A 25446-nucleotide genomic window follows, 5' to 3' on the forward strand; every position below is an offset into this window, starting at 1 on the left:
GGAACACAAATATTTTTTGTCACAGTAAAAAGATGATAAGCACACAAGACTGAAAACTATCACTTCCTAAGGCATACCAATAACCCAAATACCTAGAACCAGTGGGTTCTAAGAGCTACTAACATTATGAGAGTCTAAAAAAAGCAATTCATCAGTATAGACAGAGTAGCTGAGACCTAGCATTCAGATTGAGAAACCAAGTACCTATGAAATGCCAGTTACACTGCCAGTTACATTCATATAGCAGAATGGAATGATGGGACTTAGCAACACTATGTTACCAACAGATTCCAAAAGACACAATTTCATAGGATGCTTTCAGATAACCAAATATGAATGGGCAAAGGTCATTCATATCAGGGATCCAAAGGCACTTGAACTGATCAAATAATTTATTTTATAAGCTGGTAGCTAAAGAATCTGGTTTGCAGACAGAAAGGGGCATTATCATATGGATTTTGACACTGTACATGTAATCAACGGATTGAAAGGAAAAATGGGAAGATAAGATGCTCTAGAACAAATGAAGTTAAAAGAAAAAGTGCAATTTTACCTACTATTATTGTAACAACACATATTTTCACCAGACTTTTAATCTTGCATAAGATTTATCTCCCAGCTGGTATGCACCAGGTGAGTTGCAACAGCACAGTCCATGGGAAGAGGACCTGACTGCTGGCGCACAAGACAACCAAGCAAGATGATTTTTACTACAACAGGAGCCAACGTTTATTTCTGCAATTCACAAGTGGTAAGGACTAGCACAAAATAAGAAAAGCAGCAATGGAAGTATCTACTTCCTCCCACTACTCTACTTTTGGGGAAGGATTTAGTTAATAATTTATGAATATTCATCAGTTCCTTAGATAGTGACTGAAGCTCAGAATATCCATGTCTCAGATAATCAAAGTGTCAAAGCCCAAGGCTACATTGCTAGCAATTTCCATTGGCAATATTGAATTCAGGGACCACCATAAAGTTACTGCTGCAGAAAGAATAAAATTTTAGCACAGCTTTTTTGGGATATTGACAGAATCTTTTGACTGTACATTATAATTTAGAGCTGCTCTAGTTGTATGAATTTAATTTAGCAAAAGCTAGCCTCTGTGAGATGAATATCATATTTCAAATATGACAACATATCATATTTTAAAACTGAACAAAGTCACAGCTTCTCTACTGACAGAGAGTTCAACAAATATGAAGTAAGCTGTATCACACCTTGAGACAAGTTTCTTTAGCATCAACTCCCACAGAATACTCCTGCATTGCTTCCTTATTCCTCTATATAACTCCACAAGCCAAAAGGACATCTCTTCCTAGAATAGTGGTCACCAGAAATTAAGACAGGGAATTAGAAAGTGTTGGAGAGCCTGAGTAAAATTTGAATTTATGCAAATTCTATTCAAATTTGAATTGATGCAAATTCTCTTCTGGCATACTATATGCCAGAAGAGAGCCACATTAATTTTTACAAACACAATCAAGTTTTGCAAGACACAAAAGAGAGATTTCCTCTACACAAATGCTGATAGTAGACACAAATACATAAATCTTTTGGACAAACAGACAATCAATTATGAGAAATTTTTTGGATTACCAGCCCATCAGAAGTTTTTTCTTGGAAACTCTGTACAGATAACATAGGTAATATAAAATCCTGATCTCTGTAAGACAGCAACTGATTTCCTTCAATAAACTGACAGGCTACAGTCTAGGACTTACCACTGTGAAAAATGGTTTAAGCAATTCTTTCTTATCACCCAAATCATCTTGACCCAATCTTTGCACAAGTGTCACAACTGCAGTGGTTAAAATGTAAAATCAAACTACATGTTTTCTTCATTCTCTCCCAACACTCAGAAAAATGATAATTCTTTCCCAGTTTGTAAATAGATATGAAATTGTCTCAGGTGAACACTGTGAATGGTACCTTTTTGGAAAACAGATCAAAAGGATATTCCTTACATTTTTTTAAAATGTTGAAGGTTAAAAATACAATCATGAATACAGATAGAACAGCATTCCAAAAGGACAGAGTCTCCTTAAGACATACAAACCAGGATTTGTGGTAGAAATAGCAGTACAGGTTTCCACAGCAATGATTCAGTCATTATATGACTGTGAACTGCTATTCTGCTCACATTAGTGAATTATGCTGCAGTTAGAACCATTCACTGGCTGGATTTGTCTTGGGGGACATTCATTTCATGGCTGAGCTATTACCACAATTTATATAGCAGACATACCTGCTTTTAGCTAATTCAGATAACAAAGCAGTCTTTAAACAGGTTTGTAGCCTGAAACTATCATCCATTCTAACACCTAAACCTTTCATGTGCAGGACTAAATACTGTATTGAACTGCTATTTTTAATGCTCTGATGAAAGTAATAAGACACCACCTCACAAATTCTAACTGGTTTGTCCTCCAAGGGGCATGTATTTGGGTACGGATAGCAAAGAACAGACTCTAAATTGATCTTGAGTTAAGGCCAAACAGCAGGAATTCAATCCATTTGTAGGTGAAGTCAAGACTTAGATTTTCATTTGATTGTGTAAACATCTAGGGTCTTATAGATACTTCAGACACTCTGTTAGACTACTTGTTCTCTTCAGAGATGTAAACATATCTGTACACAGACCAGTGTTCTCAAAAGAGGAACAACTTGGCTATGTTTGTGGTTTCAGAGTTACCTTACACTCAACCATCACAGAGATCATTCCATGAATCTTACTCTCTGCAGAAAAACTAGGAAAGTAAACACAGACTCTCTCCTCACTCTTCCTGAACACCTGTGCAAAAATGATCCTCCATTTCATTATTTTCTGCTCATACATTTTTTCCATTCAGTAAATATGGGTTTAAAGGAAAATTATTTAGGGAGTCTTCCAGTGTACCAACCACTTGACTAGACCCACTGATTTGCTTCATGCATGCAGATATTTGACCAAAATTGCGTATGCATTCACTTTGAAGATCAAATAGCCAAGTCCCCTGGAAGCCCTATATATTTTTAGTATTTTTGCTTTCAGAGGAAGGACATATTTACTAGGGGGCACACAAAGGAGCTACAGTTCCTGCTCGACCCCATTTGCTCTGCACAGATTGATGTGCTCTCCATCTCACATTACAGAGGATGTGTTGTGCTGTTCAATAGCACCCTTATTCACATCCTGACTGCATCCAGTCCTGCTGTATAGCAGTACTGTGTGAACAGATTGCTTTCATGACAGTTTTGAAACTCAGAGGGAGCCAGTTTGAATTACAATTTTATTTTTAACCATCCTACAAGGGATATCTACAATCTAAGACACAACTGTCTCCAACACGATGCCAGTGTAAAGAAGTGGATGCTTCTGATTGGTTACCTTATATAGCTTTAAAGGACAAGCCGTGATCCTGGAGAGATTCAGAGTCCTAAAACCTGATTTGGAAAAAAAACATGTTTTTGTTTCAGTTGCCATCTTCTTTTTTTGTAGTAACTACATAAAAATGTGATGAACTCAGGAAACTGCTCCAAAAACTATATAGAAGTATCCACGTTCAGCTTGAATTCTGGATTCCTGGATAACCAGATTAGTATGACTCAGAGGACTGGATAAGCTTCCCAATCATCTGTTTCACAAAAGTGCTTCAAGTACTTTTTAAACATTTTCAACTACAATTGTGTGATTATTTTAGCCCTTTGCACTTGCACTGTGAAATGCTCAAATTAAACAAGACCAATTAAGCACATTCTTTTTGTACAGGATGATATTTATCTCAAGTGGTGTAATTGGCACTTTGGTTATGTGTACACTGTAATGCACTGCAATACAGAGATATTCAGCCTAACAGGAAAGAACACAATCATGGTAATTACAAGAGTGCAGACAATGTGGAAGGGAGGAGAACTTTGAGCAAAATTAACTTCCGGAACAAAACCTTCTTTAGCATCCACAACTGGGCTCCTCTAAACAGGTTTAGAATATTTTTACCAGTGAATAAATCAAAGTGCCATGCAGTAATTGCCTTTGATAGACAAGAAAAAAGTCTGTATCTCATTACTGGGCCCTACTACAGCAGATTCATTTTAATCAACTGATTCCAGTCCCCTTTACTAGATAGAAACCCATATTTTCCAGAGTAAATGGCTACCTGATTACAGTATCTATGGCCTTATAGCTCTGCCCAGGTAGTTATTATCCTATCAAGATCTCCATGACAACTATCTTTGGTCACAGTGGCTACCAAGTAAAACCATTCATTTAAGTGAACACATTTTGGTTCAAAGCGAGATGTAATGAACTTTTACTTTCCACCTTATTCTATCTATTCTGAAGGATACTCACAAGGGATTCCCAACTTCTTAACCACATGTTGTATTCTCCACTGGATTAAGGCTCCTACAAAGTGAAATCCACTTTTCACTTGTGGAACGGTTCAGTGAAATCCAAAGATGTTGTCAGAACTGAATAGGAGAGAAGAAATAAATTAATTGCATGGAAATAAGATCACATGCATAAACTACCTGTATGTAAGAAGTACCAGATACCATGTAATTTACCTCCTTTCTTGAAAAAGCACATTCAGCAGTTTTGCTGCATGCCTCTAGAGGCAATATCATACGGGCAGAAAGAAAACACCATCCTGGAGAAGGATTTCTAAGAAACATAAGGAATTAGCAATTAGATACATATTTCTTAATTAATAAAGAACCAAATTATTAAACTAATTAATCTTGTGGTCATAGACTAATTTAAGAGTTGCTGATAAGTAATATTATTAATCAGCAATGCAGCCATATCATACAGTATTTCATTTGCTTTAGAAAAGATAGAACTGTAAGAGGTTAATGCTTTTTCTAATTTATGGAAATTCAACTGCTTGCTTCCTGCTACTGTTAGTAGCCATGTAGTTAAATCATCTTTCCTCATTTTAAAGAAACAAAAACAGAGTGTTTTTTTTTAAAAATATTTCAATTCTTAATGTCTCTCATGACAAAACTCCCTGTTTTGTTGACGCCTTGGGTTTTGTCTCATACTACAAAAAACACTTGGTTACCAATATCATGTTATACTAAGATGAAGAGTGTGCCATCAGCTGTAGGATGACAACAATAGTCCTTTGTGCTTTATATCCATTTCCAGGTGTATGTACACACCATAATAACTGTAATAATCCTACCTTCTTCAAATTATGTTTCTGCTGGTTCATTTTATTTATTCTGGATTTGTAATTTTTTTCCCAAAAAAATGAAGCAAAATCAAAAACTATTTTACTTAGAATGTTAAATGTTGCAAAGATATATTTCTGGAGGGGAAGTTGAAAAACAAGAAATACGTATTAGTCATATCACAAAGCAAAGCTAAATATATTAATGGTGTGAATATGAGAGAAGACATTGGCAAAGTTAAATGATAGCTTGTTACAAAGTATAAATCAAATTCTATATAATTTTCTTATTATCTTATGACTCAAGCAGATGGTCACCCCTCACATAGCTGTCTGAGCATGGAGACTGCTTTGCACTGGAGTCCCTGCCTACTCCATGGCATGCTCTATTGAGTGCACCCTCAGCAAATTTGCTTGTGATACCAAGCTGCATGCTGCCATTGACAGGCTGGAGGGAAGGGATGCTATCCAGAAGGACCTTGGACAGGCTTGAAAGGTGGGCCTGTGAGAGCCCCATGAAGTTCAACAGGGCAAGGTCCTGCGCCTGGGTTGGGGTAATTCAAAGCACAAGTACAGGCTGGGCAAGAATGGATTGAGAGAAGCCTTGAGGAAAACGATTTGGGAATATTTGTGAATGACCAGTAACACGTAACATGTGCTTACAGCCCAGAAAGCCAAGGGAGGTGATTCTGTCTATTTTGTTCTTCCGAAATGCCATCTGGAGTGCTGCATCCAGCTCTGGGGTCCTCAACATAAGAAGGGCATGGATCTGTTGGAGCAAGTAGAGAGGAAGTCCATGAAGATGACAAGAGGGCTGGATCACCTTTCCAAGGAAGACAGAGAGAGTTGGGGTTGTTCAGGTTAGGAAACAAAACGCTCCAGAGAGGCCTTAGAACAGCCTTCTAGTACCTAAAAGGGGCCTAAAAGAGAGACAGAGAGGGGCCTTTTACACGGGCATGTTGTGATAGGACAAGGGGGAATGGCTTCAAAAGAACAGAGAGTAGGTTTACATTAGGAAGAAATTCTTTACTGTGAGGGTGATGCTCACTGGCACAGGCTGCCTAGAAATGCTGTGGATGCCCCATTCCTGGAAGTGTTCAAGGTCAGGTTGGACAGGTTTTGAGTCACTTGGCCTTATGGAAGGCATCCTTGCCCATGGCAGGTGGATTGGAACTAAGTGATCTTGAAGGTCCTTTCAATGCAAACCATTCTGTGATTCTATGAAAAAAATATTGTTCACCTTTTCTTTAAGAAGACTTAGACAGCAAATGCTTTTCTACAGGGTTTCTGAGATGTTATTCCACAATTATATATAACCAAGGTGTTTGACAAAGATTGTAGCCTATTTTATTCAATGGCTTAATGCCAGCTGGTCAGCTGAAAGCCACAGCACTTTGCACAACTAAACAATGGGCCTTGCTAGAACCGTCTAAAAGTACAGGTGCCTACCTTCTTTCTTAGACAATTAAAATAATTACTGATCACAACACTCACATACAGTAAAGTGCATCATACAATGTCTTAAAATATGTTAGAATTAATTATTGTAACTCAATGCATGTCTCAGGGAAGTCTTATGACATTGTGTAGACTTGAACATACATGTCTGACAAGTGAGCACCTAATAAATACCAATTTGAAAGAATCAGTAGTGCTTAAGTGGTGTATTTATGTGTTTAATTGGGTAGGTGACACTATGAAGACACTGAGATTTTAAAAAGTTTGCATTAAAAAGAAGTGTGATTTAGAATATTTGAGTAACATCCAAGGATTGTGGGTTTTTTTATGCACCATGGTCCAATTACAGTGAAAGCACAATTAGCAGTAATTCAACAAGAGTTTCTACAAATCCTTCTTGCAACATCCATCCCATTTGCTGGTCTTCATTCCCCCCTTTTTCCTTATTTATCTCCCTTTAGTTACATAGAAGTATTTGACTGATAGAAACAATATAAGAAGTTTTGTTATTCTTTTAAACCAGCCTTGTCACTGTAACAAAATAAAACCAGACTTGTAACTCCCATATAAAAGAATGCATTTTCTGTGATGAGGTCCCTGCCTAACTTCCTCCTTTTCTTTTTCAGATGATCTTTTACACCTGTTATCTCTTCTGATACGCAACAAATGGGAGAGCAGGCAAGTAGAAAAAAGAAAATGGAACAATTAAGGTAAAGAGTAAGAAATTATCCAGGAGAAAAGCAGTTATGTTGAGATATGCTGTGTTTTGTGGGGTGCTACAAATGCTTTAAGCTGTGTCCTACTAAACAATCCAAAACCTTAAGCATTTTTTTTTGCATTTAGATCTGTTGAAAACTGGGACCAGAAAGACAGGGGTTAAATGGCCAGAAAGCAGGTACAGCTGAGACCCTGCAACGCAAAAGCCAGTGCTGATACCTTAGTAAGAGCATACTATATAAGAGAACAAGCCTCCTTGTAAGAAGGTATACAACTTTTTCCCTAGAGTAACAGCTTTTTGCCCTGCTTTGGGTTTGGAGGTTTTTTTGGTTGTTTTTTTTTTTTTTTTTTTTTTTTTTTTTTTTTTTTTCTTTGACCTGCAATGGTAAGAATTTTTATTGGAAGTTGTTTGTTTTCTTAATCTGCTGGCATGTGTAATTTAATAGGAGGGTTTTATTGCCTTTTGCTCTGAGAAAAGTAGAAGAATAAGGAGCTTGTCTCACAATAGCTGGTGTGTTTATCTTTCTGCTGAGAAAGCAACAACTGCTGATTAGCAGAGGTACTAGCTAAGCTGTCCTGAGATTGAGTACTATAAAGTATGTTTAAAAAAAAGTCAAATGGAAGGGAGCTGACTGGCAAGATCTGGCTTACTTGGTAGAACTGAAAGAATTTGGCTCTAAACATAACACAAAACTGTTTGTGACATCAGGCATTTTGTATGTAGTGTTCCTAAGCTTAGAATATATTTTTAAATAGAACAGGTAATCATCAAATTGTTTTCTTGTGTAAATACAGAATAACATGCAAAGGGGATGAAGATAGACACTGTCTTAAAATTTTTTACCAATGCAATATGAATATTCTTCTATTTGTTGAAAAAGGTGGTGTTGATAAACTTATGATGGTTGTTGGTCTCTAAACTGGAAAATTGATCTCTCTGCATGTGGAGATTTGCATATGTGTAATCCTGCATGAGCCTCTTGATAACTTTGGCTTTTTGTGTGGTACTGCTTGTTTGGTTTTGGTGGGTTTTTTGTTTGTTTTGTGTTGTGGTTTTTTGTTTGAGTTTTTCTTTTTTGTTAGCTGGAGACATTTTCAAGGCTTTTTCTTGTTTTGGGGTTTTTCAGGATTTTTCTTTGAGGGAAGTATGTGACATAGGGTGGTATTTTTTTAAAGCCTTGGCTAGCCAGTACTACTGCCTGTTATCTGAGGAGTCCCTTGGAGGGGTGCCATATGAGCTTGCAAGACAGAAGCAATATCTGTGTATTTTTGTCTGTGTATTATGAAAAAAGACTGCTTAAAGCTTGGATGTACTGGTAACTAAGTTAGTGGCGTATGAAGCTGTCATATTTCTATAAGCATGTGATCAGATGCAGTTTCATTATACTCAAGAATATCCCTAAAAGCTGTGGGTATTTGTGGATTTTGAAAGGTAGCAGATCTCAATAGACAATGCTTAAATTCACAGAATCTCAACAGGGAACAGTGATGATGCTAAAGACAAAATCCTACTGTTAAAGAAGTATCCATTACCTTTTGGGGCTATTAAGCAGGTGCCTTTAAGTTAAGGAAGCATGTCAGGCTCATCCTGTGGTGTGAAATGTCTTTTGGACATACTGTATTTGCAGCTTCCCAGTGGAAACTGTCCTAATCGTGTTAACTGTTCTAAGAGTAGATTCAGCCCCATGAAAGGAACAGAAAGACCAGGACCACCATAGCATTAAGGGGAAATGCCAGGCTCTGCCTTCTCCCACCACGATCCCAGTGAGAGAAGGGTTGTTTCCCAATACTGGGCATAAGCCTGCCTTAGCCAGAGTTAATTGTCTTTGCATATGCTATAACCATGGGTGAGGGCTTCAGAGAGATTTTCCTGCTGTGGCAGTTGTTTAGGGTAGCTTACAGTAAGGCAGATGAAAGGTGAATGGAATCACGGAAAACAGAGTAGGGTGTTTTCTCAGTGTTCCCTATGTTGTGCAATGTCATGGCATAGCAATTCCAGGTGAGCCTCACAGCTGACTAGTTCCAGACTGGAAAGAGTAGAGCTGTGGCAGCTTCAGTGCTGCACCTGAATTAATTAGTCATGCTTATAGACAGAAAGGGTAACTTATTTGGGAACAGACTGTGCTAATGCTACACAGCCCTAGGCACTGAAGCTGTTAGCTGGGAATGGCACGGTGAGAATATGTGGTATTTTGTGTTACTAGCTAGCAGAAGTTTACTGTACTGCTACACTAGAAGCCATATGGACTGGAAACGTCTGAGCAGGTCTGAGGAAAGAATTTTAAATATGAACACGTCCAAAGTTGATGTTATACTTTAGTACTGCCTTTAAGGCATACATTAAACCCAGTTTTGGTTCCTTTTAATATTTTTTGTGGTTGCCAGGGTGCCCAGAAAAATGCAAGAAGAAAAGCTTCTTACAGAAGTTGCTAAAGATAATTGGATTGTTCACCCTAAGCTATATACTCAACCCTCAAGTTTAGGGACTCTCACAGCAATAATGGCTACAAAAGTTATGATTTGCAAATGGTTTATTGGAAGATCTAGTCTCCTGTCCCTCAGGATGTTAAACACAAAACCGGATTTACCCTGCCCCTGGAAGAACCTTGCCTGTCAGTTATAACCAGCAATTCTCTGTGTCTCTCGGATAACAGGAACATGATCAATTCTCCCAGCTGAGCTGCTGAGTTCCTGACTCACTCTATCCTAAGCCAAAGTGACTCAGAGCCACAATTTTCTACCTCCTCCCCACATTATTTCTTGGGGGAGGAAGCCAAAGCATACGTACTAGATAAAATGTCAATACCATCAACCAGAACTTCGGGGATGCATCTTATTTCTTTATTTGTAGTGACTGTCACTTTAATATCCAGTTACAGCAGAATGTGACTTGCTCTCAATGTGAGGGAACTGTCCCATAAAAATAGGGTCTCGAGGTTCTGACACTGAAGACTGGGAGGTGGTGTTTACTGATACCATATGAAAGACATGCCAGTCTTAGGAGTTACTAATGGTAAAGCAATGTATGAAGGGTTTGTCTTGCTCGTAAACATGTTTATCAAGTGATCCTTCTTGCATATAAGAAATATGAAACCTCACAAGGGGTAGCTACACAGTAGTCATTGACTTAAAATTACTTGCTATTAGACTATTTTTATGTATCAGACCTAAAACTTCCCTTTTTCATTTATTGCCTCCAGTGGCACAAATTTGACTTGATACTTCTTTTTCCTCCTCACCTGTATGCAGTATTTTGTACATATGCAGGCAAGAATTTAAGTTAAATTTTTAGATTAAGAGAACCAGAATATCTGTACATGACAAAAAAATGTAATTCCCCCAAAAATATAGTTACCTAGATGGCCTGGTTCAATCTATCCTGCCTCCAATAGCTGACCAGAAATAAAACTGGATTACTAACTCTATGGTTTACTTTCACAAGGGAAAACATTGTTTTGGTAGGTATTCACATTAGCAGCCCTTTTGTAGGAGTACATTCTTAGAGACAACTCCTAACTTCCTGGGATAATGCATTCAGATGAACTGTGCCTCACTGTGTTTCAAACATACATGGCTGTACTTCAAGTAAACCAAGCAAGTTATAACAGTACGTCAATGGTCATCTGTAAAACTTGTGCTTATGGCAAATGGTCCTACATAAATTGCAGTTCTGTACAACCACAGGACTAACAAGTAATTTCAATGCAGAATAGTGTAGATGTTCTGTGCTCAAAGCACTCATAATTTATGCAATCAGAATGGTTTGCCTGTATTCAAATTAGAGGAGAAAGAAAGGGTTTGGCTTGCAGTAAAACACTTCTGCCACCATAAAATCATAGTCTACTGCTAGCTACCAGATCTAAATAAGTGGTTCAAATGCTGAATTACAGCACTATCAAGCCATCGGTTTACACTCCTGTAAAGAGCAGTTATCGCAAGGCCCATTGAATTGATGCCTAAATAATATTATCTTCTAAAATATTAATCTAACTTCAAGTCCTTCACAGAAAGACTTTGTATCTTCACCCATATTCCTTTTTGAAGGCTCACAACACAAAATGTCCTGAAACCTCTAGGCTGTGTTAGGAAATACATGTCCTGCAGTATCCTGATCAGTTTTCTCCCAGTTATAACTTCCCCTCCACATTGTATTATTTCATTTATCCTGGTGTATGTAGCCTTCCTTGCAGAATTGCAAAGGGAACTGGCAGGGATCCAGGGCAACCTGTCATCACAAGCAGCAGTGAGGTGATGAGTCAGCAGAGGCACTGTGTGTCTTTCTGCTCTGCTGCAGCACAGCTCGCTCACAACCCTCCTGGAGACATGTCTTGGCTTTGACCTTGAAAAGTGTCCACAGCTCCCGCTCATCCTTATTTTGATGAAAGGGAGGATGTGTCCTTCAGTGAACCTGAAAATGTGGAGCTGCCCTACAGAAGCTAATAATCCAAGGAACAGAGGCTCTGTGTGGTTTGAGGATTATGTGCGGCTTAACCTGAAAACAAGGCTGGCAACTTTGTAAAGCAATTCATTAAGAACAGTCACATAAACCACAGTGTTAAAACCATTTTAAAAGCATAATTTAACTGCATTTGTGCCACACTGCATTCAGTACATCCCCAGTGTGATAGCTGCATACAGAAAAATCCAGCAGATGCTACATGCACTGTGATTGCATAGAATAAGGCAACATTATCTATGGTTCAGAAATATGATGTCTATACTGAAAGGACATCAGTGTGGCCACTCGTGTATTCAGGTATTTATTTTTGTCTTCATTCTTTAGACTGCTTTTTTAGTAAGAAGAATTTAAATGGCTCCCTCTTGTGTCAAGAAAAATGCAGTATCACATTTGGTAAAAATTAGTCCTTGAGCAGAAATTAGAGTTTATGTTTATTTACACTGCAGAGCCCAGTTATCAGTATGTTGTGGTGGCTGAGGAGACTGAACACACGTATCCCTTGCTGCTCAGGTGCTCTTTGAAACTACCTAAAAGAAGTACCATAAACAGTTACCTTTTGACTGCATATGATGAAGGGCAGGGAAAATAGCTTGTGAACATAGGCATTGCATCCCACGTAATTTGCTAATGCAGTCCAGACTAGATGGATATTTTGTCTTGGAGATCCCTGTCCTTAAAGATCTGTAACATCTCAGCACAGAATATCTGGTTTAGGGTAGCTTAATTTACTCCTTGTGTTTTTCGCAGGTGAGCAAATCTTCATCTTGTAAGGAGTAAAGGAAAGCAATGAAATGGAAGGCTCTTGAGTAAGAAAGAGTCAGTGAATGGCAATGAGGAAGCAAAAATCTGATTTCAACAACCCTGCAAAACTTTTATTCTGGCTTTTGAATCATGAAAGCTTTCTTCACAATAATTAATACCCATAAAACTCTGAAATTCAGAACTGAGATTTTTTTTTTCCTTTTGCATAGCACAGGTTATATTTTGGATATCAAGCAATAATCTTGGAAATGAATATAGAAGAGGAAAAATACTTATAAAACTCTAAAGTCTTGATAACCTCAAAAGGCAAATAAAACTTATCAGGAAATGTGTGTGTATACACAGGAAGTATCTACAATACCTTTTGAGAAAGCTGGTCTGAAAAACTGTTTCAAAGAAACATACTTCATTTCTGTGGTTTCTCAAAAAAATCTGTTTCTGCCTATTTACGAATTAACAAAACCAAAGCAATCTAAACAAAAAAGAAACCAGGCCCACTTCAGAGGGGGACTAATCATACAACTGTGGAGCTTGATAAAGCTACTTTACAGAAAATTATCTTGAGATAATCTCAGTTTATCCTGATTCAGAAGTCTGGTGATATATACACACACAGGTGGCTATATTTTCTAGCTTGAAGGGGAGGCTTTAAAATATTGCTTTATGAATTCTGCTGTAGTCATTTATCTTTTGTAAAAAGTCTTCTCTGTTACAGCCTTAGAGTTACCAGAATGAATGAAAATAAGACTACTAATATAGAATTATATATGCTTCTCAAATCTAGGACTTTGTATCCTCCTCCAAATAATTTGTTCTTACTTCTCATACAGAGAGAGTTACCACTTGTTCACAGAGAGGAAAAAAATTACTATGGTGCCCAGATCATTCAGTATCTTAGGGTTTCTTGTTTAAGGGCCTCTCTAGTGGCACCCCACAATCTATTTCCATGCTTCAGAGAAGAATTGATGACGGTGGACTTAACTGAAGAGAAGCTGAAAGGGTTTTTTGAATACTAAGTGTGTACTTAGGCTCAAAAGTGCTGTTTGGAAAAGACCTCATCAGCTGCCACCAGGGACTGGATACATCTAAACTAAAAAATACTCTTTTTATCTACCCAAAGTTACTTTTTATCTATACAAAATTACTATTCTGAACACAACCACCTTCATCATTTAATGGAACTGAGTTACCTGCCTAATATTCTAAGACAGGACAGGATGAGGTAACTGGGCATTTCATTACCTATTTCTTTTGAGGTACTCATTCTAATATTGTTTGGACGGTACTTACAAGAAGATTGCATTGCGCTATATGCATAGAAACATAAAATGTGATTTAAAAAAAATTAAAATTCTTTTATCTTAAATATGGCCAAACACTGGTACTCTTAACCAATAATCTAGTAGCTGGGGTACCTGTCTGGAAAGTGTGGGAGACCAGGATTCTCAGATGGAGAGCATTTCGTCTCCTCCTCTCTAGATTACGTGCTTTTTTTCTGTCCTGGGTTATTTCCAAACTGTGGACTGTTTTAGAAGAGAAGTATTCTTGGAGTCTTTAATGGCTTGTGTGGAGAAAAGAATAAAAAAATTTGATTAATCAATAAAGCTCATGAGCTGTAGGTAAAGGCTCCAGTGGTAAAATCACTCCAAGTGAGGCTTTAGACACCTAGCACTAACACTGAGTATTTTTCTTGTCAGTTTGTATTCTTTCCAGTATAAGTTTGCCTTGTGAGGTATTGGCATATCTAAAATGGGGCTATTACAAATTTATTTGATGCTTACGTTACTTCTGTTTCAAAGCTATAACACAAAATATTATAAGAGGCAAACGTCAAACTCTTTAAAGGTGGAAAACTTTGAAAAGCTGTTGTTTTCTTCTTGACCCAAACTAAAAGTAGATGCTTTCATGCTGACCTTATTTACTTGTTTTTCCTTTGGGTTTCTGCTAGCCTGCATTATAGCTAAGGGTTTTGTATACTAGAACTTAGGAGTGAGACTAACATTAGAAAGCATTTCCCAAAGAAACCTCAGGCCAGTTGCTCTTGACACTTTTCAGAAAGAAAATTAGGTTTGTGGTTTCTTAGTAAGATTTTGTGCCTCGTTTCTGCTTAACCTCAGGCAATGAAATGTAAATCCTTAAACAAGGTTTGGACGTGAAATTTAATATTCCTTCCTTGTGTATGCAGGATTTTGGTAAGCCGACAACAGGTATGCTGATTAAAACAACGATTTTTTCCATCTGAAAAATGAGACTGATGAAGACTTTGTTCTCCATCTATACCGTAGCAAACCTTGCTGTTTTATGTACAGGCAGTACCATCATCAGTCAGGATCAAGTTTCCTGTGTGTTACTCTTAAAAGTGAATGCTGTAGCCTGACTTAGCATCATCGAGCTTTTGTGAGTCGTACAGCTGTCAGGTGGTTGAAACGCACTGCAGTTATTCCTAGACGAAAGTCAATAATCTATGTCACAGCAAATATTTACCACATTAACAGGCTGCAGGATAAAAAAGATCTCACGGTATTTATTTATGCCATACATGCACCTTTCTTTCTGGTAGGCACTGTGAGTTCACCAATTCCTGTAGCTTAACTACATAATGCTTCTTTAAATAAACCCACTGCGATTTCGCTTACTGAAACAAAAAAAGTGAAGGTCTATATATAACCAGCTTCCACTGCCGCCTCCTGGGCCGCTGGTTTTCCAGGCCCTCTCCCATGCAAAGCACTTGAGCAGTGCCAGCGGATGTTGCATAATGCGATTACGGGCCGCGTTAACTGAGGAACGCGTCCCACTTGCGGCATGTTACACACGGCTGCCACGGTTCTTTCACTGAACAGAAGCTGTGATGCTGCTTTTATATTCCTGGCAGCTCTCAAATGCTAAAGCAGAAGATTAGGGGATTGGGGCTGCGCTTCCCCCCCCCCCCCCCCCCCCCCCCCCGCCTTCTCCTGGAAACCTGTATTGCTTTCTCTCTCTTGGGCCTTTAGCTCTGAAGATTATTACACTTTTGGTTATCTCTTCCTCTGTCTGATCCCAATATACCACCCTAACTCGTATTACAGGAACTTGCACGAATATGTAATCAGGCTTTTAAAAAATCAGCCTCGAACTCGTATCTATGTGGCGTATCTACCGCTAGGGAACATGGCGCTGAGTTCCCGACTTGTCTCCAGCAGCAGTGGCCATCCGGGGTGCCCCCATGGCTGTGTGCCGGGCCTGCCGGCGCCCCCGCCCCTCCGGCTCCCTCAGCTCCCCGGCCCCTCGCGGCGGCGCGGGGCCAGCCCGGCTCCGGGGCGGCGCAGGCGCGGTGCGCGCGGCGGGCGCGCGGGATGCGGGCGGCGGGAGCGCATGGCAGGTGGCGGGAAGCGGAGGCCGCGCGGCGCGGCGGCAGCGGCCGGAGAGCAGGTACACGGCGGGGACACGGCCGGGGCCGCGGGGCAGCCGCCTCCGAGGGCCGCGGGCCCGCATCCCCGCGGGTGCCTTGTGGCGTCTCTCGGTGCTCTGTCTCCTTGCCCCTGCTTCTCTTTCGCTCCCCGGCTCTGGGGACGGTCGCGGGGCCCGCGTTCCCCCGCGCGGCGGCCGCTCCTCCGCCCGGGCCTCTGGCGGGGACCGCCGCGCTCGGGGCGCGCTGGGCCGCATCGTCCCGCCGGGACCGCGCCGGGAACGGGGACACGCGCCGTGACCCGCCTTACCTGGCGGCGGCCCTGCTTCAGAGACGAAGGGTCCGCCGCATTGCTCTGTCTTTAGAACAAGAAAGAAACCTTGTTGCTTCTGAATTAATTTTATTATTATTATTTTATTCTTTCAGATGGGGAGAGGGTAGCGATTCTTGGAGACTTATGTGGGAATGGGGTGGTTGAGGCTACTGCTCCAGTAGAGTGTGCCCGTGTGGATGATTTCCTAGCCTGCTTCAGTTCACGTTACATCATTTTTAAACGCAACTTCACGTGCAAGATGCTTCTAAAATGCTGCACTGAAAACTGCAGTAGTCGTGATGTTGAATAGCACAGTAGTTAAATTAATGGCGACCAGAAGATTATTGCTGTGTTATGTAATTTGATGCGACAAAATAGTACTCCTACTTTCAACTGTCTGTAAAACACATAAATATATTGTATGAAGTCTGCAGTGTGATTGGAAATGGTCATTTTAAAACAGTGTAGAATTAGATTAAACTTTGGGATTGCTTGCTCCTTTGCTTGATTAACTAACAGAAGTGCTTCTGTTGATTATACTGACCCATTAATATCAAAGTAGCAGTTTGCTAGTTCAGACATGTTTGCTACTTTTGTCAGACTGCACTTTTAATGGGTTCTGTCCAAAACAGATGTTCTAGGCTGTATATATGCTGCTTTAACTAACAAACATGCCCTAACTGATCTAATCCTTGTTCCTCCATTTATATAAAAGCTCTGTAGAATCCTTTGGTAGAGCTAACAGAAAGCAACTAAACTCTGTTTTGACTTGTGGGAATTGTTTTGTTTTGGTTTTTTTGAGTTTTTTTGGAGGGGTGGATTGGTTTTGTGGTTGTTGATTTTTGGTTTTTTAATCTATAGAGTGAAAAAAATGGAGCTGTCAAGAAGAGAAGATCAAATCAGACAAATAATCCCAACAGTCTTTGCCAAGAAGCAGAAACATGCTATCGGCTTAGACTGCCTGAGGACTTCTACCAGTTTTGGAAGTTTTGTGAGGAGCTAGATCCTGAGAAACCAAGTGGTGAGGTTTTAAATTTTGCCTCTTCTAACTTTCAATCCCAAAAGCAGCCTAAGGCAGGCAAACTGGAGGTGGTCAGCATTTTAATGAAGCTTCAGTTTTTTCAGTTGAGATGGAAGATATTTACATGAGTGTGAACTAAAACTGGCTATAATCACCAAGATGTACACTTCAGGCTTTCTAAAATGTAATTACTGAAGTTGTGCAATGTAAAGGAACTAAATGTGATCTAAATCTGCCTTTCTTGCAAGTGCATTTAAAATGTTTAGTATGGAACTCAAGTTTCCTCATGTATTATGGTTTAATCCCAGTCAACAACTAAGCACTACAAAGGCACTTGCTCTCTCCCTCTTGGTGAGACAGAAGAGAGAATCAAAAGGGTCAAAGTGAGAAGATGTGTGGGTTGAGCTAAAGACAGTTTAATAGAGAAAGCAAAAGCCACAAGCAAAGCAGAACAAGGAATTAATTCACCACCTTCTGTGTGCAGGCAGGTGTTCAGCCATCTCCAAGAAAGCAGGTCTTTGTCATGCTGAGCATGATGCAATATTCTATGGGATATCCCTTTGGTCATCAACTGTTGGGATCAACTGTCCGAGCTGTATTCTCTCTCAGCTTCTTGTGCACCCACAGCCTCCTCTGGTGGGATGAGAGGTTGAAAAGACTTTAACTGAGTGTAAGCACTACTAAATCTGGATTTCGTCTTCTTCAAGATTATTATATAACAGAATGTGGTTTCCCTGTGTGCTCTAGAAGTGACAGTATCTTTCAGAGTCATAGAATGGTTTGGGTTGGAAGGGAACTTTAAAGGTTACCTAGTCAAACCCCCTACACAGAGCAGGGACATCTTCAACAGAGCCAGGTTACTCAGAGCTGAGTTCAACCCAACCTTAAATGTTTCTAGGTCATCCACCATGTTTCTGTCCCAGTGTTTCACTACCTGCATCATAAGGCATTTTTTTTCTTACGTTCAGTCTGAATCTGCCCTGTTTTAGTTAAAACCCATTACCCCTTGTCCTCTTGCTACAGGCCCTGCTAAAATGTTTGTCCTTACCTTCAATACCTAAAGTTCTAAAAGGCTGCAGTAAAGTCCCTGGAGCCTTTTCTCCGGACTGAACAATCCCAACCTTCTCAGCCTGTCTATAGGAGAGGTGCTCTAGGGCTCTGATCATCTTCATGATGCTGCTTTGGACCCACTCCAGCAGGTCCGTGTCCTTCCTGTGCTGGGGCCCCAGAGCTGGATGCAGCACTGCAGGTGGGGCCTGAACAGAGCAGAGGGGCAGAATCCCCTCCCTCCCCTGCTTTAGCTGCAGCCAACACCCCCAAGTCCTTCTAGGCAGGGATGCTCTCCATCTGTTCATCCCCAGCCTCTGCTGATACCAGGGGCTGCCTTGACTCAGGTGCAGAACTTTCCACTTGGTTTTGTTAAACCTGAGGAGATTCCCATGGGCCCAGTTCTTGAGCTTGTCCAGGTTCCTTGGGATGGCACCTTGTTCTTCAGGAGTGTCATCTGCACCCCTTAGCTTGGTGTCATCTACAAATTTGCTGAGGTTTGCTGATCCTATCTTGTGTAATTGATAAAGGTTAATATTAAACAATACTGGTCCCAGTAGAGAACCCTGAGGGACACCACCCATCGCCCATCTCCATCCAGATGTTGGACTGTTGATGGCTACTTGGCTACTTTATATTAGAAGTGTAATAACTCTTGAATGAAAGCTGTCTGGCCAAAACAGTGTCTTAGCTTTCCTTGTCTGGTGAATAGTGTTTGACTGAATTTATGGAAACTTTTGATACCTGAGCAACATCAGAACTACCCAGTCTAGATATGCACCTTATTCATGGTTTGCTTTTCAGATGCACTTGTGTCAAGTGTTGGACTTAAGCTGGTTGGACCATATGATATTCTTGCTGGAAAACACAAAAAAGCAAAATCAACAGCTGTGAACTTCAATCTTCATTGGAGATTCTTCTATGATCCGCCAGAATTTCAGACTATACTTGTTGGGGATAGCAGAACACAGTATCACATGGGATATTTCAGGTATTTTATACCCTGTGTGCTCTTGCTCCACCACAACTGTGCATAGCTTTTGGCCACTTTTTTCATGTAACATAACTTGGGTCCTATCGCCAAACAAGAATCTCTTTTTTGTAGTAGGATATTAACACATGGCTTTATGTTTTTATTAAAAAAGATCGCGGGAGAACAGAAGTTGAAGACTAAATTTAAATATTAATCTACCTTCTCCAGCAATCCAGAGCACTTTCACTCACTAATTGTTAACTTTTTCTGTGGTACTGGGAAGAACAAATTGCCAAAAGGGAACGTGTATTCTTTCTGCATGTATGGATGCAAGCTCTTTTCAAAGCTTACTGTAAGATTTTAGAGCTTTAGATCTAAGGGCATTTCTTGGTAGGTTTCTGAAGGAGTTGGCAGCATGGTGAGGAGATAAATTTAGTTTTACTTTGAAGTAGGAGAAATGGACACGGCTTGACTATTTTGTGTGTACTTTTTCATCAATAGGGATGTGCCAGATGAGCTCCCAGTGTGGGTTGGTGCAAATGAAGCTAAGAAGGGTTGTGTGATTTCACAAGTTGGTGATAATGTCTTTGCTGCAGTCAAGTAAGGTTCATATTTACTTTTATTTATAAAGAACAGAATAGAGAGAAATTGATAATTGGGAGGTGGGATGTGGAATAATGAAACTAACTTATTATATGTCGTTCTTAAGAAACCCCTCATTTATTTTCTGCCTCTGCTGGCAAGTTTTAAGATTCTCTCAAAAGCCTTTGTAGGCTTTTTGACAGTGTTTTCCTTTCAGAACTAAAATAGATAAGTGTTAATTATGTAATTCCTTATATATATTGGTAGTGACAGGTTCTAAATTGGAAACAATATCCACTGGGTATGTTAAAATAATTTTGTATGTAGAAAAAGGGCATCTCAAACAGTGGTGAAGGAAATCTGAGCATCATAGTAGATGAATAGCATCTGACTCTTGTTCTTACCTACATAAAAATACTTTTTTTTTTCTATATAATTAATATCTACAAGAAGTACCATTTCTGCCCTGTGGCAGGATAACACTGACGTGGATATGTAGTTCAGTCTGATTTACAGAGCTTTACATGCTCCTGGTCAGGAATGTAAACAACTGATCTCATCCCTGCTGGTTAAAAATGGAAAGCTCTCTCAGGACAGACACGTGTCAGTGAAAGCAGACTGAAGAATGGCATCTGCAAAAGAACCCTTGTGCAGTGCAGAGTTAAACGAGGACATTTGTTTTGAAAGTACCATTGGGAAGCTCATAAATATGTATTTGTGTGCATGACTTGGATGACAAATGGTGTATATGGCATGGAGACAGCAAACTGAATTCTTAAGCTAGAAAGATGAACAGTTACTGAGGCTGGGAGAACCTTCAGCACCTGCAGATTGCCTAAACTAGATTGGTAATGCAGGTACAGATAAGAAAAGCCCAAGTACTACTTGTGCTAAATTATTTTCTTGCCTCTTGTTAAGAGGCTTGCATTTTCAAGTCTGTGTAAATAAACTCAGGACTGCTAATCTAACTTGTTAAGATCTAGAAGTTTAATGTTTAAAAGGCTATTTCTTTTGTTTACTTGACATGTTTCATCTGTTTGCAGATTACTTTTGTCAAAAAAACTTAAGGAAGTGGCTGATAAAAAGAAAAACGCTGTTTTGAAAGACATAGATGAAAAGCTAACAAGAACAGCAAAAGAACTGGGTTATTCTCTGGAACAGAAAACCCTGAAGATGAAACAGAGAGATAAGAAAGTATGACTTTCCTCATCTACTGGAGAGAACTAAGTTCTGTTAAATTTTTTTTATTTACTTCCTGTTTGTGTTTTTTCATCCTTCTAGTCAGTAAGGATGCTTCATAAGAATTCCAGAGGTAATCAGCTCTCTATAAAACTTCAAGAGAGGGAAGATTACAAGTGTGTTCCAAATAGTAGGAATTAATAAAAACACTTTACTTTTGTAAATCATAGCTCGACATTCAATTAAAAACAAAACAAAAAGAACAGACCACCACCAAAAAACCCAGTAAGCACAGTAGTCTAAAAACTGAATTAAATAGAGGGTGTGGAGAAAACTGCTTTAAATGGAAGATTTTTCTAAATAGTTGAGTTGGATCTGTTAAAAACAGGATCAATGAGGATGATATGGATGATAATAAAAGGGTTTTTGCATACCTATCAAAAATAATTATGGTAGGAGGGGACTAAACAAATGTGGTGCAGTGTAACAGAAGTGACTACATGACTACCTAGATTTCAGAATTGACTGAAATGGAGTTTCCAGTTGTTTCAAACTTCAATACTTAAAATTACCTGCAATATAATTTGAAAGTAAGTTGATATCCTGGGGCCAGGACACCGTATTAGGTTTGACCGCCAGCAGTCAGGTGTTAGTGTTTAATGAGGTGAGTTATTTTTAAGTCACAGTACTGTCTTATGGTACTATGTTCCATTTTCTGTGTCTTATTCAGGTGGTGACCAAAGCATTTCATGGAGCAGGCCTAGTTGTTCCTGTAGACAAAAATGATGTTGGATACAGAGAACTTCCTGAAACAAATGGTAAACATTTTATTTACTGTGTCATTCTGCTTTTTTGAAGTAAACAACCCTCAGTAAAAAGCAAACTGCATTCATATTTTCTACTTGAAAAATTTGAGTGGTGGGAGTAAAACCTAGAAGACCTAACCATCACACTTAACCTCAAAATATTGTCTTTAAAGGAACCTGATGAGACTCAATGAAACGTGCTAAATTTGAGACAATAATGCCTGAAGTAGTAATTTAGATTACCTTTTCTTTTGTATTGTCAATATTTGTGTTGTATTGTGTCAAAGCCATGCAGGAAGTAGATCCAGAAAGTTGACCTGCATTCAGGGATGTGTGGGTTTCTTATCCACCCTCTTCTCCCAGTGTTATTTTAACCAGAATGAGTTCCTTGATGCAGTTTCGTCACACAAATGCTTGTCTCCCTTTGTGAGGAACTGAGAGGGATTGGTGTGGGGCAAGAATGACCTTCCAAGGAAAGGGAGAAGCTTCACCAGTAATTCAGGGTGTGCCCACTTACCTTACATGTAAGTGTGACACATGGGTATAGTTTTGCCACAGAATACTTTTGTGCAATATTAAATTTCTTTATTGGAACATCTGCTGTTGGTTTTTGCAGCCAGTCTTAAAAAAATTTGCAAGGCCATTGTTGATGCTCCAACTGATGAAGAGAGAGTAAAGGCCTTTGCACCCATTCAAGAAATGCTGACCTTTGTTCAGTTTGCTAATGATGAATGTGACTATGGAATGGGGTATGAGCTGGGCATGGACCTGTTTTGCTATGGATCACATGTGAGTACTACAACAATCATACTTCACAAAATTATGCTTTCTTTTTTTTTACATGGGCTAGAGGTTGTTCTGCTGTAGATTAAGTATCCCTTGAAATCAGAGAATACAAGAATATCCTTAATTCATGAAGACTTGAAAAGTCACACAACATCATTCCGCATTGAATTTAAAATTGTGTGTATGAAAGCCCAGCCCTGCAATCCAGAAGCAGAGTGTGAAGTGCCTGATCAAATGCAATGAATAGCTGGAGTCCCCTGTCCCCAGCTACTTGTATAGGCAACCGTATTCAACCAGATGAAGAAACAGCCTGATGTTTGTAGTAACTCCAGCTGGAAGAATGTGAACCCAGGTCAGCTGCCTGCCTGTACTGCGTAGGACACCTCCCACCTAGAGTCTCTGCCCCAGTTCTTGAACAGTGACTATCATCAGTAAGGGGATTGAATTAATGGCACTTATTACACGTAAAAATCATATTAATGCTTTTTGTTCTTAATTAGCAACTGGCCTGTTGATGAAAAGGATCATGGCTGTAATGTCCCTAGTCCATGGCTAGAAAATAACACATGAGGTTTCAGCATCAACCTAATAGGAATGGATCATCATAGAAACACCCCTGCAAAGCAGCTGCTTCTAGCAAAACTAGTATTGGCTAAATAGTGCTCCAGAATATCATGGGAAAGATCAGTTTTTCGATACTAGATGTGGGCCCAAAAGAGCTGTACTGAACAGTGGTTAAAATATTTAGCCATTGAAATGTATGAAAACTGACTGCTCTTGCCATACACTGTTAAATTGCTAATGTGTTTCCTAGATTTCATGCCCTGCTCTCTTTCTAGTTCCATACAGCATCTGAAAACGTGTGGTGTTTTCCTTTGGTATCCTGCTCATTTAGAACCCTTCTTTCAGAGACTAGGCTGCTTCAGCTGCTTACATCCTTCCTACAACTGGAAGGGCAGTGAATGCAATGGTTACTCCAATTTTTCTTGAGTAGGTGGAGGCAAATACTCATCTTCCCTGCTTTGTGCTTCTCAGCAGGAGACTAAGCACTGACAAAGTCCTGCAGTGAAAAATAGTGTTTACAGTACTGTCATATGTCTTGTCTGTTTTATGCTGCAGCTTGAAACACCTGTAACTTAGCAGCTGTTTTCATGAGTTACCTTCATTCCTAGTTTAGTAAACAGAAGGAATAGTAACTTCATACATATGTTTTGCTCAGTTAAGTCCCTGCCTGTCTTGGAGCTCCTACTTGGAGCTGTTTTCCAATTCTGACTGGAGCCTTCCTGTCCCTTTACTTACAGAGACAGAGAAACAGTGACACTTTATCTGTAGCCCAAGACATAGAAAAGAACTTGAATCATGTCCCCTTCGTTTGAGAGATACAATGGACTTACACGTACAATAATGATTGCAAATGCTAAATATGCTCTGATGTTTATACATTTGAAGTGCTTAAATGGTTACTGTAAGTACACTGTAATCCCCTCGAACTGCAGGGTGGGACGAGACATGGGACTGTGACAGGGATAGGGGACTTCACCTGCAAGCTGCAGCTTGGGATGCTGTAGTGAGTGGGGCCATCATCTCTTGCACTGCTAACACTCCATTTTTCTCTCGCTGCGGCAGCTCGGGCACCTGCCCTTGCTGTGGCTGTCACAGGCGTAGCATGAGGATGTGCTCAGCCCCCTGGGGAGGGGTTGAATGGTGCAGTGTGAGTGGGGCAGAGCCAGGAGGTGGGCCTGCTCCCGGAATTAACAAAGCCACTGAGGCCGAGGGTGGCTCTTGTTTTCCCTTCTCTCCCGCAGTACTTCCACAAGACGGTGGGCCAGCTGCTGCCCCTGGCTTACACCCTGCTGAAGAGGAACCTCTTTGCGGAAATCATCGAGCAGCACCTGGGGAACCGGCGGGAGGAGGACCTGGATCAGCTGGCGCCCTGAGCCGGGGGCTGCAGCTGGGGACGGCCCTGCGTGCCCGGGACCGGGCTTGTCTTTGTGTGTCTGTGGGTCTTTTTGTACTGGGTGGCGGTGTCCCCTGCGGTCAGTAAAGGTTTTCTAAGGAACGCGCTGCTTCCCGGTGCTGGCTGCGCACGGCGGGCCCGGGCCGGGGAGCGGGGCTGGGGCGCTGCGCGGCTGGGGCGCTGGCACGCCCGCCTGGCGCTGCCCTGCGGAGCCCGGGAGCCAGACCCGGGCCGCTGCTCTAAGGGGGCACGGGAAGGCGGGCCGCTGCCCGGCACTGCTTGGAGCACCTGCGCCAGTGACTCAGGGCAGGGCTGGGCCGCTGTGACTGGGTCACCGCCTGCCTCTGCCGTCTGCCAACCCGGCCCCGTGTCCCTGCTTCCGGTGATGGTTTCCCCAGGTGTGTCCCACCCCTCGGGTAAAGCGTTTCCTTACTGCAGCCTTTTTTTCTGTGGCAAAGCACTATCCCTCTCCTACGTTGCTGGAGCTGACTCAGGTGGGAGGAAATTAATGGGCTGAAGGAAATGCTGACATTACAAGAGAAATTAGAGAATTCCACTGTGGCTGCTACGTTGCTAATCAGAAGAAGCAATCTCCAGTTTTAAACATTTAAAAATTAAACCTAAGTGATTTTGTACAAGGTGCAAATTAATTGTTTTCAAGGTTCTTAGCCCCCAGTTCTGTGTTCTTAGTATTGCACTTGGAGGTTTATTCTCAGGCAATTGATTAAACAGTCCAGGAACAACAGAAAATAACATTGGCTCTTACTCAACAGCCCTGCTACCATCCAGTGACTTGACTTCCATTGTAGCAATTCACATCAGTACATAAGGACAACAGTACTAA

The 25446-nt window shown here is 40.5% G+C and overlaps 1 protein-coding gene across 2 annotated transcripts; it reads left to right on the forward strand.

Moving 5' to 3' along the window:
• The first annotated feature begins 15875 nt into the window (after positions 1-15875).
• HPF1 (histone PARylation factor 1) lies at positions 15876-24700 on the forward strand. Of its 2 annotated transcripts, none has more exons than XM_066317606.1 (8): positions 15876-15961; positions 17113-17272; positions 19124-19310; positions 19794-19892; positions 20918-21068; positions 21784-21871; positions 22476-22648; positions 23947-24442. In XM_066317606.1, exons 1-8 carry the CDS (start codon positions 15905-15907, stop codon positions 24019-24021), a joined length of 990 nt encoding a protein of 329 aa, XP_066173703.1. In that variant the 5' UTR covers positions 15876-15904; the 3' UTR covers positions 24022-24442. The 2 variants fall into 2 exon arrangements, with proteins under 2 accessions (XP_066173703.1, XP_066173704.1); XM_066317607.1 differs by lacking the exon at positions 23947-24442 and adding an exon at positions 24451-24700 and having other exon boundaries at positions 15888-15961.
• Positions 24701-25446: the final 746 nt, after the last annotated feature.

This window comes from Sylvia atricapilla, chromosome 4, assembly GCF_009819655.1.
Source record: "Sylvia atricapilla isolate bSylAtr1 chromosome 4, bSylAtr1.pri, whole genome shotgun sequence".
In the NCBI taxonomy this organism is placed as follows: Eukaryota; Metazoa; Chordata; class Aves; order Passeriformes; family Sylviidae; genus Sylvia; species Sylvia atricapilla.

Excerpts from the sequence above, each read along its gene's own strand:
- HPF1 (XM_066317607.1), top strand. The coding sequence starts at position 15,905 with ATGGCAGGTGGCGGGAAGCGGAGGCCGCGCGGCGCGGCGGCAGCGGCC. Across the intron at positions 15,962-17,112 it reads CGGCAGCGGCCGGAGAGCAG|AGTGAAAAAAATGGAGCTGT; the intron begins GTACACGGCGGG and ends TTTAATCTATAG. Across the intron at positions 17,273-19,123 it reads AGATCCTGAGAAACCAAGTG|ATGCACTTGTGTCAAGTGTT; the intron begins GTGAGGTTTTAA and ends TTTGCTTTTCAG.